The sequence below is a fragment of the Chelmon rostratus genome, chromosome 5 (assembly GCF_017976325.1).
Source record: "Chelmon rostratus isolate fCheRos1 chromosome 5, fCheRos1.pri, whole genome shotgun sequence".
Classification (NCBI taxonomy): Eukaryota; Metazoa; Chordata; class Actinopteri; order Chaetodontiformes; family Chaetodontidae; genus Chelmon; species Chelmon rostratus.
In genome coordinates, this window is record NC_055662.1 from 14287784 (window position 1) to 14306723 (window position 18940).

Consider the following 18940-nt stretch of genomic DNA (forward strand, 5'->3'; position numbering starts at 1 on the left):
TATAAGCAAACATGTGGTTATTATTCTGTGAATGCTTCTTATATTTAGCCCTGATAATGGATTTATACAACTTAAACAAGCTAATTATCACAAGTTAAGTATACATATGGCCTCTAAGGCGTCCAGCCTATTGATCTGAGCTGATACGTGCGGAAAAATCAAAGGTTTAACCAGCAGAGCTCGTTATGTGTCTCCTAAATGAACGTGTTGGAGCTGCTCCGCCAGCGCGTGCCCCGCTGCTGCGTGCCACTGAGAGCACGCACCTGTCGCGCTCGCGCTCGGGGTGTGAGCGCATATGGAAGTGGCAGGTGGCGAGAACGTGCGCCGCTCGCGCCGTTCAGCCCACTTAGCGCCAGAGCTGCTCGCGTGGCCCGCGGACACGCTGCAGCTTCCCGCAAAACAGGGCGACTGTCAGTCCAAAATATTTATCAGGCTGAATTAATGTGATTTGTGTCGGTGTTGGTGCGTTTTTTGATTTTACTCTGAAAATGTAATGACAAAATTGAACTTATTTTGTAGATAAGCAATATTTTACTTTACGATAAAATAAATGAAATAAAGATATTTTGCATACATTTCTATATCTTTTACTTTAAGGTCGTTGTTACTTTTTTCCTCAACAACTTAAATAAAATAAAGTAAAGTAAAGTAAAGTAAAGTAGCTGCTACAAGGGCAGATTTTGTTTATATCACGTACAACGTGACAAAAAGTACAAAATATCGGCCTACTGTCACTATGGAAGTATTAATCCAGGTAAAGTATTGTTGTTGTTATTCGCTTGTGTCTATTATTAGGTGTATTTCCGCCTTTAATTATTAAGAAAAAGAAAAGGGGAAAAAAGACCTATATAGCCTAGGTATAAATATTGACTCATTTCCTTTTAAATGTTTTGGCACGATGCCTATTTATCTGTCCTAATAATGATAATAATATCATCATCATATAGTTTTAGAGGAGTGTTTTCTTCAGAGGCTATAGAACAGGCCTGAGTCTGGCAGTTAAGTGATAAACTGTGTGGACTGACTCCTCCTAAAGAAATAAAAGTTCGTCCTTGTCAGGGTTATTAAGTGATTACCTGCCGCCGCCTCCACCTTTGCAACATCACCGCGTTGCTCTTTTTTTTTTTTTTTTACTGTGTCTATTCGTTTCCAGTAGAAACCAGGACGCGGAGGGCATCCCTGAACAAGAGTGCTTCATTAAAAACAACAAAGACACAGAAAAAGCTCCACCTAACTGCCAATAGCAGGGCAGAGGACGGTGCTTCCCGCTCCGCCGTCCGCCCGGGGAGAGTATTTAGGAGCGGAGTCCGTCCAGGAGCGCAGACAGCAGGTGCACCGGGCAGCACCGGGTCCTCACACAGGCTAAGAGGGAACGGCAAGATGTTTTACTCATTTAAAGGAAATTGAAGATGCGTCTGAAAAGCGGGGATTCAAACGACTGGGTGAGTGATTTATGGAATAATGCTAAAAAATTGTGTAAAAGGTGTTTCCTTATCACCTATGACCTGCTGCTGCTACCAGGCAACCACTTCAAACTCTACACACATGGCTGCGTCTGTCTGGTTGCAGCCACAAATCTAAAAATATGGTTATTTTACTATTAAAAAGCTCATAAAGCAACAGTCATTCACTGCTATTCATTCTAACAGCAATATAATAACCCCCAAGCTTCTGAATAATTGGTTGAAACTTGGGATTCCTGTCATTTTGGGGAGTTTGGTTCATTCTGATGATAATGTGCACCACCTTGACTGAAGCCTTTTTGTTCTCAGGACAATATGAGCAGGAGGCTGACAGATTTTACAGGAAAGAGGAGACACTGTCCCATCAAGGTAAGAGGGGAAACATGCATGAAGGCAATCAGCACTTTAAGGCTAACTGTGGCGGCTGCATCCTCCCCTCCCGCCCCTGAGCTGGTGGTGACAGTGTGGCAGTGTACTGCTGCTGGCTGTGCTTCCTGATTGACAGCTGTCAGCTGCACTCCCCACTGCTGCCACCAACTGACCTCCAACATCCTGCCCACACCGCCGCTGGCCCCACTCTCATTCACCTGAGAGACTGAGACTGAGAGGACATTAAACTCCACATTCAGCTCAGCAAGGTCTAGACCATGCATTTGAATACACAGCAGGCCTGTGAGCTGTGACTGGTTGGGAGGCAGTGTAATGTTAGCTGACGGTTCTGTTGCCAGCTCACACTGCTCTGCTACCTCAACAGTTATATTTGACTGCACTGACTGGTTTGGTACTCATTCAAGTCAAGAGGCACAAGCATCCTGCAGGATTTTGAGATGTTTAGAGACTTTTCACAAGAGAAAATGAGGTTTATTATGAAGTAGAGGCAACTTCAGCAGATGGTTTGCTTACTTTTAATGATTGAGCTCCTGGTATCGCCTAATAGCACTCACTGTTTTTCAGCTCTCTGATCGTGGGTGGCTGGTAGGCAGTGTCTTGTTAGCTGGTTGATTGTGTGTGTGCCAGCTTACCTGCTGCTGCCCTTCAGCTGTCCATTTAAATCCACTCCAGCAGGCCCAGAAGGCTTTACAAAATTTACAAAAAAGCAGGTTAGCTTTCAGCAGGTTAGCTTTCAGAGCTGCGGTTGTGCTTGCGACGAGAGAAGCATTTCTTTCTTTTTTCGGGGTTTTTTTAAGAAAATATATTCAGACTGAGAGGTGCAACAAACACACTGAAATAACTGTTATAAACTGTCCAATAACAAAATCAGCAACAGGATGCAGAATATCAGCACTAATACGCTGTTAATTAAGTGGCTCTCACCATTTTCCATTGCTTTAAAACATAAAAACATAAAAAAAAAAAGATGTTGAGCATGTGAAAGCCACATGACACAGATACAGGAAATGACTCAAATGAGCCCTCTTCTGTCTCAAGTGTCTCTGGTGGCATCTAGAGGTGAGGTTGCAGATTGCAACCGACTGACCCTTCCTATCAGTGGCCACACAAAATACAAAAAAACAGAAAGCTGCACTCTAGAGTCAGTACTTATGAATATTATATTCCATTTCTGGAAGGCTGGACCTTTAAATGAAATAATCGTTGCTCTCAAATCAGTCAAAATGGGCCAAAATGATATGCTTCACCTTTAGAGATCAGATTTTAATGTAAACATTAGCAATAGATGGTACAAAGTACAGACTAAGCCTCGTGAAATCCAACACTTCAATGGTTAAACAATCCTTCAGCTGCAGCAGTGGTCATTATCAGGACAGTTCATCATGATTGTCATCATTAACCACAGGATGGTTCCCACACACACACACACAGACACACACAGTCTGACTCCCGTGGCCTTTGTGGCTAAAGCTAGTGGATCTCTACGTCCTGCGTGTTCCTGGATCGAGACGTCACGCGGCCACGCTCGCCATGACGAGTCCAGTCATTCCTCAGACATCCCACAGGCATCCCCAAGCGTCAGTCGACACGCTCTGTCATAGCTCCACCCGCTTCTTCAGGATGATTTCTCGCACCAGCGCCGTAGCCTCGTCCCGGACGCTCTCCATGGGCTCGTCCGTTCGCCAGAACCGCACCACCTTCCCCTCTGGGTTCACCAGGAACTTCCAGAAGTTCCACTTCGGGATTTTCTTAACAGAATCTGAAACAGGGCACACGAGCAGACACTCAGTCATCCCACAGAAGAGACCAAACCAGAAACTCTGACGATGATCCAGAGATGATCATCAATCCTCCGGTAAATACTGATTATCAGTGGGGGAATGTAACTAAGTACATTTACTTAAGTACCAAACTTAAGTATATATTCAAGGTACTTTTCCTGAGTATCTCCATTTTATGCAACTTAATACTTGTACTCCACTACATGTCTCTGACAGCTTTAGTTACATCATCAGATTTTAGATTTTCACACTCATTCTGTCCAGTGAAAACCACGTATCTCCACATTTGGTGATTGTGAATGTGAATGTTTCTGATAAACTTCTTAAGATAAATAAACTACTTAAAACCCCTCTTGGATTAGCTGGAATATTCATTATCAAAGCTGAAAACAGGTTGTTTCTCTGAGCTCAAGAAGAGTTGACATCTTAGAGACACAAGGTTCTAACAGGACGGCGACACTACAAACATAGGATGATCTTATGGAATCTGATGCATCGCTGTAGATTAAACTACTACTACTACTACTACTACTAACAGAGTTTATAAAAAGTTTAAATGAGCTCAATATTAATTAACAGCAGCAGTAAAATGCAACACACACATTAATGCACCTTCAGATAAGATGTAAAACACGATGAGGGAGCATTTTACTGCATGCTGAGTACTTTCAATACTTTAAGTACATTTTGCTGATGATACTACTGATTTTACTTCAGTAAGGGTTTGAATGCAGGACATTTTTCTTGCAGCGGAGCCTTTTCCCAGTGTGGTGTTAGTACTTCAGGGGATCATCTGAACTTAAAGGAAAAGCAAATAGAGACAGTAACCATAGTGATCATAGTGATGGCTGACTGTCCCCTCTAAAATGCAGTGCAGCAGCCAGATGTGGCCACATGTGTTTGCGCGGACCTGTGAGGAACCTGAAGGCAGGGTCCGCCTCTGAGCCCATTATTTTGATCCTGCTGAAGAAGGGGAAAGTGACGCCGTAGGTGGACTTGGCGAAAGCCTCGATGTCCCGACTGGCCCCGGTCTCTGTGTCCCCGAACTGGCCGCAGGGGAAGGCCAGGACGTTGAAGTGAGAGGTGCCCAGCTCCCGGTGCAGAGCCTGCAGAGACCTGTAGTTCGCCTCCGTCTGCTCGCTGTGACTCGCCACGTTTACAACCAAAGACGCCTGTGCAGAGGAGGGAAAACGGGATGAAATTATGCCCTCAGAAAAACTCTAAAAATACTTCTGATGCACTGAAACCCGCACTCAGCTGACACTGGACAATCAGCTAAAAACTTGCAGCAGTTTCTTGTCAAAGTGAAACGACTGGTGATGATGTGGACTTACTTTTCCTCGGTACCTCTCCAGAGAAACCATCCTCCCCTTCGCGTCTTTGACCTCGAAAGAATAAAAGTCCGCAGGTTTTCTCGGCTTCAGCAGCTGCGTCTGCAGCAGGAACAAACAGCCCACACCGACTGTCATGCTCAGCAGGACCGTCAACTTCTTCGCTTTTGGGTTGGAGGACCTGGCAGGGTAGCCCCCTAAGGCCTCCATCTTGGAGGGGGAAGAACGAACCGAGGACTGGAGAAGGGGCTCCTGCCAAAAGTCTTGGTGAAGCTCGTTATGCCGCCATACCGGAAGCTGGGTGATTGCCCCTTCAAAATAAGAGGAAAACTAAAACGTGTTGTTTTTCAACCAAAGAAGTGCACAACCTTTTTCGGATACACCAATAACTGGGTCATATTCCTCAGTCGAAAAAATCACTTAAATATAAAGAATTACCATGATTATATTGAACCATTTCTACCAACAATCTGTGTTCCCAAATGAAACAAAAAGTGCGTTTTGTCCCTCTGTAAAGTTTCCACTGAAAGAGGAAGTGAGACAGCATTTTTCATCAGCATTAACTAATCTTTTAGTTGTTTTGCTAAATATGTATTGATTGATTACACAAATGGCTCATAGGATGAGAAATGAATGAAGTGATGACATTTTATATCCAAAAGGTCAAAGGTCAACTTCACTATAACGTCATAATGTTCTGCAAAACACTTTTGTGGCCATTATTCAACCATGACTCAGGAATAGAAGGAGGGATTGTCACCATATTTCACATTTGGTCAGATACTGAATTGGTGATACTAATCTTGGTTGCCCACCTGGAAACTGTAACAATACTTTAGTGTAAAATTACTCTGTTACAAGTAAAAGTCTTGAATTTAAAATCTTACTTTAATAAAAGCACAAAAGTATCAGAATCAAAATGTGGACTAAATAAAAAAAAACACTCATTATGCAGGATTTTTCAGAAAATGTATATTGCATTACTGGATTATATTTACTGATGCATAAATGTGTACATTTTGCAGTTGGTAGAGGTGGAGCTAACTTGAAAATATAATTATCCATCCAGCAAGTTATTGGCAATAATTTAGGCTTGTGATTTTTGATGATTCAGAAAGGACTTATAGAGGAGCTTCATAAAACATTTACTTTGTGTATTAGTGGACTGGTATTAAAATACAATTTAAAGTGTATGATAGCTTAAAGTCATCCTTTGGACTGGAACTGGAGGGAATTTTATTTTATTTTTAAATGCATCTGAATGCTTTTGCTGTGAAAGTTTGAACCGGAAATTTCTTTCTTTAAGTTGCTTACTTGACACTAGTGAAGTTATGCGGTTTTAAGTTAGTAGAGTTATGAAGTTTGAGTCAGTTTATAGTATTTTGAGACTACTTAGGCTTCTTATTGATTGATAATCATTTATTATTTTTTTTTATCTCCTCAGGGACGAAACGACCTCCATCACGTCTCGTACAAACGCTTCAGGAGGCGGATCGTCCAGGGGAGCGGCCGTGAGGGTCCTGCTGCGAGTACACCGCTGGCCACTGGGCGGCAGTGTGAGCCCAGCTTTGAGTTTGATCCCGTCTGTCAGAGGCTGCAGCTGGATTCCCCACCCAGACACCATGAGCCAGAACAGAGGGACCTGCGGGGAAGCCTCCAAGGTAAACAACAAACAAGTTCACAGAAGAATGTGGAAGACGGAAGTGTGTCTGTGTGACTGAGAGCAGCCGCCCACACAAACATCTGCAGCATGCACCTTATCAGAGCTGTGGTTCATATGAAGGCACTGAAACTCAGTTTACTCAAGTCACTTTTAAAGTCTTTACACTTAACTTGGCTATTTCCATTTTATACTACTTTATACCTCTACACCTGAAATATTCTATGTTGTCCTGCAGAACATTTGTTTCACAGCTATAGTTATTTACTTTTCAAAAATGTTACGTCATATAAATAAACATATGCAGTATGCTAAATTACAATGCACTATTAAAGATTAAACTTTAATACGCTCACGCTTTTGGCCAGTGAGCCCAACAGAAAATCACTATAGTGTCGCTGTGGCTGCTTGTCATGTTTGAGATGTTCAGCTGTTCCACCACAGAGCGACATTTCCCCTCTAAACTTCTCATGTGGTTTTATTTCAAGAGCTTTCTTCTCACAACCTCTCAGCTTTATCTTGTGGCCCATCGGAGGGGCCTGAGCCCTAGACCTAAAGTATGTGACTCAATAAGAAGTAAAAAGGGCTCCACCTCCAGCAGCACCACCGGTGACGCTTCAGTATTAACAATCTAGTAAAGTATATATGTTATATAATAACGTATCATGATTTTCTGCAAAACAAATACATTTACTTCTCATAGTTTAAGAAGAAGTTGCATCACAGCTGAACAGGTGGTGCTGCAGAGTCGGCATCGGCCCCCAAATCAGTGCAATGTTGTCTGTGATATCATCTTGTGCCAATCAGAGGCAGCGTCGGCAGGAGGCGAGTCCCGTGACGTGGCTGTCACACCACCGAAGACGCCACGCACCATCACTGCCAGGAGACGGCCTGCCACAGAAAATGCCTCAGAACAGGTTTGTGTAGGAAACTTTTGGGTTTGGCGCTGTCATTAGATCTGATAACATGTATCATAAGAGGGCGAAACAAAGGATGATCTGCAGGCGGCATTTCTTTCATACATCATCGCATCAGTGATAGTGTTGAAGACTGAGACGGAGAATAAGACACACTAAGCAGCATCTGGTTTCTTATTGTTCTCTGGAAGCTTCAGTTAAAATATGGTCAAACTGTATGTCAGAAAAACTGCACAATCATTGCTGTGACTGATGTTTGATCAAGAGTGAATAAAAACATAATGTAAACGGCTAAATCTGGAAAGGATAATCCATTTGTTTTGCAGGGATTTGTGTGGCGAGCTGCAGTTCAAGAACATGCAAATACTCGACGGGCTGGTATGGCTTTTCTTTCACTGTATTCTTACAGCACTTCAGGACACACATACACACACACACACGCGCACACACACAGACACAGGGAAGCAGCTGGTTATCTGAATGATAAAGCAATGCAGGATGATGTCATACCAAGAAACGAGAACTAGAACTGCTTTTGAGCAGCTGAAACTGCTGGAGGATTCTGGGAGGTCTGTGCTCGTGTGTGTGATTGCATTGTCTGTGTCTTATGGAGGTCTGGAGATGTTTAGTAGAAAGAAAATGATGTTTGAACAGGAAACAACATGGCAGTTTGATAGAAATTATTGTTCAAGTCTCTGTTGGTGGCAAAGAGTTTCAGCTTTGCTGCTTCGGACGTGAAACTTTCTGCGTGTGTTTACTGCACTGTGATTTATAGTGATATGTTTACGTTGCAGTTTCTGATGAGAGACGTACTGATTTGCAGCCATTTGCTGTTCTGGACAAAACCTCTGTGAGTCTGCAGGGAAAGCCGTTGATGAAGCTGGCGGCACCATCGCTGCTGAACGACTACTGTGAGCAACAAATCCTGCGTTATTCTCACCGGAATAAACGGAACCCATGTTCTTTTTCTGTTTCTGTGTTTTAAAGGTAAAGATGGTATTGTTTTCCTGAAGGTCAACAAATCCCATGAAAAGACCAAACAGACAGCATGTTCCACCTTACATCAATACTTTTCGGCTTATACGTAAATCTTTAAAAACAGGTCACTAAAATGCAGTTTTATTTAATATAAGATGCTCAGTAATTCCCTAAAACAGATGGCCACTGTAGTTTGTAGCAAATGCTATTTAAACAGGAGGAAGTAGTGTATTTGTTGCGGGACTATTTTCAGCTGTGCATGAATACACATTTGGGGCTGTATTGGGTTTTTACAGCAGCAGAACTATGTGTGGTATATGACTGAGAATAAACTACTGCTGGTAAAGCTCAATGAAGGATAACACACGCACACACATGCAAAATAATCTTTGCCTGTCAGAGTGTGTGTGCTTGCACGAATTTCTCACTACAACATAAAATAAACCAGCAACACACACATCATTTTACATCCAGTGTAGGAGCACGTAAAGTAGAGGCTCATTTCATGCATTGATATGTGTAGAATACTTGCAGTGACTCATCAGCTCAGGACCTGTGGGTGCATCAGAAAGGTCACCAGCCACCATCACCTGCACCGAGGTCATGCTCTCTGTATTTCTGTCGTGGATTTGACGGTTTTAGCAACTCTGGGAAAGTTAAAGTTTCACATATAAAGCTATATACATTATGTGTATTTTATTTGTCCAAATTGGACTGTTTTTAGGCTGGCACAATAATAATTTTGGTTTCTGAAACTTATCTGACAGTGGTGTGGCCTTGAAGCTTATTGTTGTCGTACTTGTCTCGTCAGACACAGCACAGCCTCTGCAGCTCTTCTCTCTTTTCCGTCCCTTCAGACACCAGTCTTCTCGACTGCAGTTGTAACGGCATGATCGCATTAGCCCTGGGCTCTTCTGTTTACCTTTGGAATTCAGAAACTCGTGCCCCGGTGGGACGTTTGGACCCGAGCCCGCAACCAGGAGCGTCAGACCTTCGGTCCATCTCATGTCTGTGCTGGAGCAGAGGTGGCAGCGCTCTCTGCATTGGGACCAGGCGAGGGGAGATACAGGTACAGGCTCTGGAGCTTAAAGTAAACTGGGCTGTGAAGGAGGGGGAGGTGTAAGAGCAAGTTGAATGAGCAGGCTGACAGTTTGTGGTGACACTGCTCTGTCTTGAACTCTTTAGTTGTGGGATGTTGAACGCAAGCAGAACGTGAGGTCTCTGCCATCTCACTCGTCTGTGGTCAGAGCTATTTCCTGGAAACAGCAGTTACTCAGCAGGTAAGTGCTGATAGTCTACTTCACAGAAAGTGACTTACGCTCTATCACTCCTACGCCTTAATCACATCCAGTCTCAGCCTTCCCTGGATCATTTACAAGAATCCAGTCCAAGGTTCTTGTGATCGCTTCCAGAGCTCTGCATGGACTCTGGATCTGTGGACACCTTTAAGAACCACCTGTTTAGACTTGCCTCTGTGTAATTTTAATCCATTCAGTCCTGTTTTATTTTATGGTGTTTTATTCTTCATAACTTTACATCTGTGTTTTTGTCAGTCACCTTATTTCTCATATGGACTCACTTTGTGATGTTCTGTTCTTGAAAGGTGCTAAAATGAAAGAAGTTACTTATCTTGCCAGTTAACTCTATAAATTTCATGAAAGCAGGAATGACACAGAAAACCAGTTGTTCCTCAGCCACGTTCAAATCTATGCAGTACACCCGGAAATCAAACATTTTTTTCCTCTTATCTATCTAGATTGTTTTATCAGCTGTAGATATGCCTGATTCCTCCTGAATATAATGAAACTTGATAGCGATCAGCTTGTGTTGTTCAAAGCTGGTTAGTCAAGGTAATCCACAGACCTTTTCATGAGCAATTTCATGTAGGAGCTATTTTCTGTCTATCAAACTACACCTGCCAACCACTGTGCATAAAAATAGGTGTCACATTTCAGTGTGAGGTGCAGCGTTCATGCGGGAGAATGACACTCTCCACAATCTTGCAGCGGCTCTGCTCTCGGACGCATCCATCACCTCGACCCCCGGGCTCCTGCACCTCTGGTGGGTGCAGCCGTGCAGAAGGAGGGGATCTGCAGCCTTGAGTGGTCACCAGGGGGCGACTGGCTGGCCAGCGGCTCCACAGAGGGCCTTCTCTGTATATGGGATAGTAATGTCACAGGGCTCACAGGGTCACACCAGCCGGTCACTACAATGAAGCAGCCCAGTGCTGTTAAGGTCAGTGTGTGCTTCACAGCTGGGCTTCACTCAGCATGTTTGCATGGTGACATTTGCAGACCAGTTGATGGTGGCACCTAGGGATGCACGATAATTATCGGGCCGATAGTTATCATTGTCTCTGGCTGCTCATTGATGTATTGACTGTCGTCCCTGTGTCTTCCTGACAAAAGGACGTTTTTCCTCACAGCCTCGTCCTCACGACGTTGGGTCCTGAGTGTCCCGAGACGTGTTGTGTCCTGTAGCAAACGGCTGTTAGCTGTTAGCTGTGTGTCAGAGGCCGGTCGCCAGGTTGCAGCGGCGGGACCCGCGTGTGATGTCAGTGTGTGACGTCACCGTGTGACGTCATTGTGTGATGTCACCGTGTGATGTCACCGTGTGATGTCACCGTGTGATGTCGCTGTGAGATGTGATGTCACAGTGTGATGTCACAGTGTGATGTCACCGTGTGATGTCACTGTGTGATGTTACCGTGTGATGTCACTGTGAGATGTGATGTCACAGTGTGATGTCACCGTGTGATGTCACAGTGTGATGTCACCGTGTGATGTTACCGTGTGATGTCACCGTGTGATGTCACAATGTGATGTCAGTGTGTAATGTCACAGTGTGATGTCACCGTGTGATGTCACCATGTGATGTCACCGTGTGATGTCACTGTGTGATGTCAGTTTGATGATGTCACAGTGTGATGTCACAGTGTGATGTCACAGTGTGATGTCACTGTGATGGTCATTTCTAATTATATCATTCTGAGATATTAAAATCATCGTTTGTAGGGATGCACGATAATTGTCAGCGATAACAAGAAATTATGACGTCATTCCGATAAGTCCGATGTCATCACGATTAGCCCCGATAACATATATGTTTTTGTCAGCACGACAGTGCCTCGCTCCCACTATGAGACCCGAATGGCCTGCAGTGAATGCTGACGTTGGCATAATCAGAAAAACTCTTTCTCACTGGGAAAAATCAAGAATACCCCCTCATGCCAGAAAACAACTCGTTAACTCGGTCATAATTTTGCTAGTTGCTGACTTGAATTAATATTCGCAGTATTTTTTCACATGTTACACACAAAAAATAGAAACATGAACTTAAATAGGCCGAAAGAACGACTGGCAAACGCGGGAACGGGGGAATGTACGTTACACCTTGAATGCAGCATGCGGCACAGCGTGCTTATGAAAACAGAGTTCAGACTTCTTCAAAGTTTCCGAAGGAGACAGTTAACTGGTTATTCGTAACAAATGTTCCAAGCGAGTTCCACTAGGAGCGAGAAATGGCACAGGCTTTAATACCGGAAACGTAACCACCGCTTTGACGGAGTTTGGAAAGCGTATGAGGACGCCCGGCCTGCTAAAGACGCAAGCCAGCCGCAAAGAGGCCACCGGGACTTACGCGTCGGCGAGGCTTTCGAAAAGTCCAAGAAATTTGCCAAAGATGTCCCACGGGCTAAGGTTATTGATTAATTATTAATCATGGACGTGATGGTGCTTGACTTACTATGGACTGCCCTTCTTCAGTTTGTTTACATAGATAAGTCTAAATAAGGGATCATGTATCTTCCTTCAGGATGACATAGAAGCCCGACGCTACGCTTCTCCGTAGGAAACTGCTCACTATACGTTATCCCGCTTACTACTAAAGCATTCAATAGTGTGACACAAAATACTGATTAAAACATATTTTATTGATTTAAAATGAGTCTACTCTCGTCTGTCACCGCTCTCACTGCGCAGCGGCTCTGAAAGTAAACACGTACGTTGCCTAGCAACCGCCTCTCACTGTGCGCAGGCCACCAGGCAGGAAAACTTATTTCTTTAAAGATATTCAGCGAAATCATGTCAAATGTGGAGAAGTGACGGGACATCCAAGACCTGAGAGAGAGCTGGAGACAGAGTTTGGTTTACCGCTATTTTTTCGGACTGATGGATAGAAGTCCCACATCAGCTGATTTCTGCATTCAGCGTCAGACATTAAAAAATCTGTCTCCAGTTTTGTCTCCAGTCTTTTAGCAGACCGATCGTCCATGCTGTGTTTCTCTTGGTGTTTTTTTCCTATCCGTCGGCTTCAGTCTGGTCAGTCTCTGCGTCCTCAAGTCTTTTGTGTCTTAATATCGCTCCTGCTGTCGGTCCAGCGTTGTTCTTTACTTTTCTCGTCTTTTTTGCTGGGGACATCATTCTCCTGCCAAGTGTTAGGTCCTCTCCTAACAAATTAAAAATAATGTACGGAAAATGCTCCATATTATGCCACTCAAATCAGCTGGCGATTTGTTATTGAGCTTGGTACATTAAGGGATTGCCCCTTTAGTCTTTTAGGAAAAACTGTTGCTTCTCAACTTCACACCCATCTCACCAACAATAGTCTGTATGAGTAATTCCAGTCTGGTTTCCGTCCCTGTCACAGCACAGAAACAGCCCTCATAAAAATCACCAATGACCTCCTCATGGCATCTGACTCTGGTTTAACTTCCATTCTCATCCTCCTCGATCTGAGTGCGGCCTTCGACACCGTTTCACTCCTACCTCACAGGCCGCACTCAGTTCATCCAACTTAAATCCTTCACTTCCCAGCCCTCCCCCGTCTCTTCTGGTGTGCCCCAGGGCTCTGTCCTGGGGCCCCTCCTCTTCATCATTTACCTTCTCCCTCTTGGCAATATCTTCCGCAAATTTAATATCCATTTCCACTGCTTCGCGGATGACACCCAGCTCTATCTTTCCTGTAAACCAACCACTGCTCTCCCACCCTCGTCCCTCACCCTCTGCCTCTCCGAGATAAAATCTTGGTTCTCCTCTAACTTCCTCAAACTTAACAGTAACAAAACAGAACTTCTTCTGGTTGGTACTAAAGCATCACTATCCAAAACTGACAGTTTCTTCCTCGACTTCGACAGCTCCACAGTGTCCCCCTCCCCTCAGGTTAAGAGTCTGGGTGTCATCCTCGATAGCTCACTATCTTTCCACTCTCACATCAATAACATTACCTGGTCTGCCTATTTCCATTTACGCAACATCAACTGTCTCCATCCCTCTCTCACCCCTCACACCACTGCTATCCTGGTCCACAGCTTTGTCACTTCCACTTGTCACTTGATTATTGTAATTCACTCCTTTTCGGTGTCCCTCACAAGTCCCTCCATAAACTTGTTCAACTGACCTCACAACTGGTTCAAAACTCTGCAGCCCGCATCATCACCAAGACCCCCTCCTCTCACCATATTACCCTCGTTCTTCAGCAGCTCCATTGGCTCCCGGTTAAATACAGAATCACTTTCAAAATCTTACTGTATACATTTAAGGCTATCCACAACCTCGCCCCCCCATATCTCTCTGACCTCCTCTCCATAGCCACCCACTCTCGTTCCCTCAGATCATCCTCCTCTCTCCACCTCTCTGTGACCTCCGCCCATCTCAGCACCATGGGGAGCAGAGCTTTCAGTCGCTCTGCTCCCCAACTCTGGAATTCACTACCGCCCGGCATCAGAAACATTGATTCTCTCCCCACTTTCAAATCCAAACTGAAAACTCATCTGTTCCGGACTGCCTTCTCTCTATAACTCCACTTCTCCTTGTTGCTTGTTCTTACTTGTTGGGTTTTATTTATTGTGCTTGTATTTATCTTGTGTTATTTGTGTTTTACCTGCTCTATAAAGTGTCCTTGAGTGTTCTGAAAGGCGCTTCCAAATAAAATGTATTATTATTATTATTAGTCTGTGACTGTTAGGAACACCGCTGAATTTTCGCGATTGACCAATCAGAATTGAGTATTTAAGAGTGCCGTCTTCTAACCTCTGTCAGTACAACATGCACTGTGCATTATTTTTGTTGTCATTGAGGAATGCAGTTTTTCAGTTTGTTTAAATAGAAATGTTTGAATCTAACTTGTGCCAGTGCATTCATTTTCTATGTATTTTTTATTTTTATTTTGTAAACTTCTGGAATGCACTTTTTCAGTTTGTAATCCTGTGGCATGTATTTGCATCATTTCAAGGGGCCTTTATTTTTTATGTCAGTAAGTAATGCACCTTATTTAAATTGATGTGAGATATCAAATAGGTTTGTTTGATAGCTTTAAGAACATGTTTGAGAGGCTTACCAATAGTTTTTCATTGGAAAAATAAATACCTCTTCATTTAAAGAGTCAAAACTGTTTTTGGTTTTGTTTGTGATATTGATGTCATGATGTTAGGTATATGTTTGCGTTATCGGTTATTGGTATCGGCCTTTAGGAGCTGAAAGTTATCGGTTATCGGTATCGGTTTTAAAAAACAGTTATCATGCATCCCTAGTGGCACCAGATGAAAAGTTCACCCTGAGGGGAACATGAACGTCTGTACCAAAACTCAGACGTTCCAGCTGAAAGTCATCCGTACAGCCCCAACACGAAAACCACGACCTTTCTTGTAAGAGCACACCTGCATCATTCACAGGGAGTGACACACTTGGCGGTTTTTAGCCTTTACACAGCCACCATCATTCCTAGCTGCAGCTGTGTGTGTATGACTTGACGATGACTAATCGCGGCTCGTGTGAATCTGAGCGGCGTGCTGCTGGTTGCCGCGCCGAAGGGTTTAGTCAATCCTGCAGCTATTCACTGGGCGGTCTGCTCGAACAGCCGGATAATCTGCCGGCCATTGTGTGCGTGCTTGTGTTTTCGTTGTGCTCGTGTGTTTAGGCAATGGGATGGTGTCCATGGCAGAGGAAGACGATCGCCACCGGAGGGGGGTGGAAAGATGGCGAGCTGAGAATGTGGGACGCAGATTCAGGGACTTGTCTGACTTCTGCCAACACTAATTCACAGGTGCTTAGGAATCAAAGTGCAGCAGAGGTATTTTTGCTATGTACTGTAGAAATAACGGATCAATCCCAACGACTCCAATTGCAGGTGTGTTCTCTACGATGGGCTGAAAAGAAGAGGTGTCTGCTCACAGGTCACGGCCTCCCTCAGCACCACCTCACCTGCTGGACCTGGGAGTTTCCCTCCCTCAGCCCCACCCACCAGCTCACAGGTCAGCCTTCAACAACGTCTGTTTAACACAATCAGCCTCGTAGGAATAAACGCATTGCATCAGTATACGTGCTGAGTAATATTAATATACTGCAGCAGCAGTGTGACAGTTGCAGATCTGTCACCGGTCACTGAGATGTTTAATAGTCATTTTGCTCTGACTCATTCATGTCCTGAAACTATGAATTAAACACATCAAAAGTCACCACGCTTGATATGAGGCGTCAGTTTCCTGAAGTATTGTGAATTGTCGGGTGAAAGAAAGAAGAAACAGAAACATACTTTCAAACTCCCATAAAGAACATTTAAAATACACGTATGACTTTCTAATGCTCAGCAATTGTGTTATTCACTCATTGACAAACTGCAGTCTGGTGGTGATTTTTAGCCCAAAAATCCAGATGAATTTTGCCATTTTGTTTCACTTCATTATTCAGTTGTGACGCAGTGCTCATCTTGGTCGTTGTTTGGAAAGTGGGTTTCTTATCTAACCAATCAGGAGTGAGTATCGTATCTGCAAGTTGGCTGAATGTTTTTCACATGAGTCTGCATTGTTTTCATGACTGAAATTTGTATGTTTCATGTTGCTAAAACCATTATAGTGGTAAAGGGATCAGAACAGCTGTTTTATCTGCAAAAGAAGGTATCTAAATGTCAACGTTCGACCATGTTGTTGTTTTACAGGTCATTCTCAGCGAGTCCTGCACTTGGCCTTAAACCCAGACAGTACGCAGATTTTCTCTGCTGGAGCAGACCAGCGCTTTCACATCTGGGACATGTGATTATCAGCTTCACCGAACATGGAGAATGAATGTGGCTGGCATTCAGTCACACCTGTGTAAAACGTGTCGTGTCCACGCACAAGAAGCTCATTTTCTCGGTAATGCCATTGTGGCGAGAATGCACATTTCCTGTCCCCTTCTCTGAAACAACCACAATGGCGCTTACCAAGCCTACCACAGTCAAGCTTATTGTCACTCTAATAAAGTGCACGCACCACAACTGAAGCGCTTTTCTGTCTCTTTTAGGGTAAAATGACATATTAAGAATTTACTCAAATCCTATACAATATACTACTTACTCTTTTTTAATGGAGTTTACTTGTTTCTGATTGAAATATGGATAAGAGGGAATTCATGTAATAAAATTCAAAGTCAGCCAGTTGACTGAGGAGTTAACTGGAGGACTGCACTGAAGCTGAGGTGCCAGTAGAACAAAAGCTTGGTTAACCTGGATTTTCGCAGCCTTTCTGGACAGAAAGCAGCTAAAAATTCACTGTTATCGTCTGGCGCCTGGCGCACTGTGAAGCCTTTTATGTAATGAGCAGGGTTTTACAGTAGATCCTGAAAGAAGTTGGTAACCAGTGCAACGAAGGTCACTATGAAAATAAATATGGGACTAATTACCACCACTTTCGTTCTGAGAGTGATTCATGTAACTTGTAAATTGATGTTAATGTTTTGTTTCATGTGTGCTATCTTTCCTTTCTTGATAAATCTTAAATGTAGCCTCCTGAGATATGTATAGAACCCAGTAAACATTATTACATGTGTCACTTTGAACTGTTAAATTAAGTCTGGGGACTTATTCTCATCTACAGCCTGTCATCTTGAGGTTGATTGATCTTTATCAAGCTTACGTGTCTTTACTTGACATTTGCTGATGATGTGTGTCACTTCTCACGGCGAGCAAACTGTGGCTTTGTACAGCAGTTAAGGGTTTATTTTATTTCTTTGACAGCTCTCACGGTAAAGTTACACATCAATAGAACACAGAGTAAAGTCCTCTTGGTGAGCCTTTCTCACTTGCGTGCAATGTGACCAGATCTTAGAGAACACTTTGTGGAAAAGCACCTGTGGTGAAGACTTCCTTTGAAAAGAAAAAACAAAAAGACCCCCATCTTATGTACTGTGTCTTATGAGAAACATGTTCACAGAGGTGAAGAAGAGATGTCGCACATACACATACCTGAGGTTTAGACCTTAGACTACGTCATCATGTCAACTTTTCAGTGAATAAATTAATAGAATACAGAACACAAAATAGAAACACCAAATGCATCACCCCTCCAGTAATATGGCCTACTGTAGAGTATCTAGTCTGGATAAAACACTGACTTGTACTAAGTGTCTAGTCCCAAGGCTGGTAAGTCTTTTCTGATCATGTTGGCATATTCTGTACCTAGATAAGGAAACACCATGACAGTGATTTATGGAACTACAGTGAATAGTTATAATTCCTAAATCCTGTATTGCTACTTCTGAATTGCCACCTAATGAGTGTATGCTACCTGTTTCTTTTTTTTGGGGGGTGCACATTTAATCATGCAACAGGTTTTCATTTAATCTGAAATCTACAACAGCCCTTAAAACTACATTAAACTTAAAATTGTGAATTTGTCATGAAATAGGGGTGAATCCCTGCAAATGACTACTAGCAGCATGGCTCCAGTGACAGTGATATCGGCCTGTTCTGTGGTTGGTCGATCCTCCACTTTAGTCCAGACTGAAATACCTCAACAGCTATTGGATGGACTACTGTGAAATTTTGTCCAGACATTCATGGTCCCCATAAGATGAATTTCTACATTTAAATTATATTAAGGTTTAAAGTTATCAAAAATAACGGGCACGGCTGCTTTCAGTGACAGCTAGCCGCTGAGTTTCAGCAACTAGGCTTCATTCGACCCATCTCAGCTCCACCCATGCTCCACCTCTTTGACCATTTTTGGATTTGCTGGGAGTTTGGCGGAGTCAGTGCAGTGGTGGCGTGTCACTGAGCTTCAGCCTACGGAGTGATGTCACAGAGATGTTACAGAGACTAAGTCCATGCTTTATGCAGTCTGTCAGTGCTCGCAGTGTTCTCAAGGTATGAGAGTAGTCATCCACCTCTGTGCCCGGCTGATGAGCAAATTGCAGGGGGTCCAGCTTTGAGCTCACCAGGGGACATCAGTGGTTCATCCTCTCCATGGTCTTCATCAGGTGTGAAGTGGTGGTTGGTCCTCTCCATGGTCTTCATCAGGTGTGAAGTGGTGGTTGGTCCTCTCCATGGTCTTCATCAGGTGTGAAGTGGTGGTTGAACCTCTCCATGGTCTTCATCAGGTGTGAAGTGGTAGGTCTCCCTCAGGCACACAGGAACCGCACAGGAACCTTTCCACCGGACCTGAACTCTC

At 43.7% G+C, this 18940-nt stretch overlaps 2 protein-coding genes across 2 annotated transcripts; one reads left to right on the forward strand and one right to left on the reverse strand.

Moving 5' to 3' along the window:
- Positions 1 to 198: 198 nt before the first annotated feature.
- Positions 199 to 17053, forward strand: LOC121606214 (cell division cycle protein 20 homolog B-like). Its single transcript, XM_041936409.1, has 13 exons — positions 199 to 410; positions 1400 to 1442; positions 1773 to 1832; positions 6410 to 6626; positions 7433 to 7542; positions 7869 to 7920; positions 8337 to 8453; positions 9378 to 9589; positions 9706 to 9800; positions 10527 to 10755; positions 15436 to 15561; positions 15646 to 15769; positions 16453 to 17053. The coding sequence occupies exons 1-13, from the start codon at positions 199 to 201 to the stop codon at positions 16548 to 16550; spliced, it is 1695 nt and encodes a 564-aa protein (XP_041792343.1). The 3' UTR covers positions 16551 to 17053.
- Positions 2965 to 5205, reverse strand: gpx8 (glutathione peroxidase 8 (putative)). Its single transcript, XM_041937085.1, has 3 exons — positions 4969 to 5205; positions 4545 to 4806; positions 2965 to 3612 (listed from the first exon to the last, which is right to left on the reverse strand). The coding sequence occupies exons 1-3, from the start codon at positions 5173 to 5175 to the stop codon at positions 3449 to 3451; spliced, it is 633 nt and encodes a 210-aa protein (XP_041793019.1). The 5' UTR covers positions 5176 to 5205; the 3' UTR covers positions 2965 to 3448.
- Positions 17054 to 18940: the final 1887 nt, after the last annotated feature.

Coding starts and splice junctions, on each gene's coding strand:
- LOC121606214 (XM_041936409.1), top strand. CDS start 199: ATGAACGTGTTGGAGCTGCTCCGCCAGCGCGTGCCCCGCTGCTGCGTG. Junction 7,543..7,868: donor CAGAAAATGCCTCAGAACAG/GTTTGTGTAGGA, acceptor TTTGTTTTGCAG/GGATTTGTGTGGCGAGCTGC. Junction 9,590..9,705: donor CCAGGCGAGGGGAGATACAG/GTACAGGCTCTG, acceptor TGAACTCTTTAG/TTGTGGGATGTTGAACGCAA.
- gpx8 (XM_041937085.1), bottom strand. CDS start 5,175: ATGGAGGCCTTAGGGGGCTACCCTGCCAGGTCCTCCAACCCAAAAGCG. Junction 4,807..4,968: donor TGGAGAGGTACCGAGGAAAA/GTAAGTCCACAT, acceptor TCCTCTGCACAG/GCGTCTTTGGTTGTAAACGT. Junction 3,613..4,544: donor TGCCTTCAGGTTCCTCACAG/GTCCGCGCAAAC, acceptor GCCCTGTTTCAG/ATTCTGTTAAGAAAATCCCG.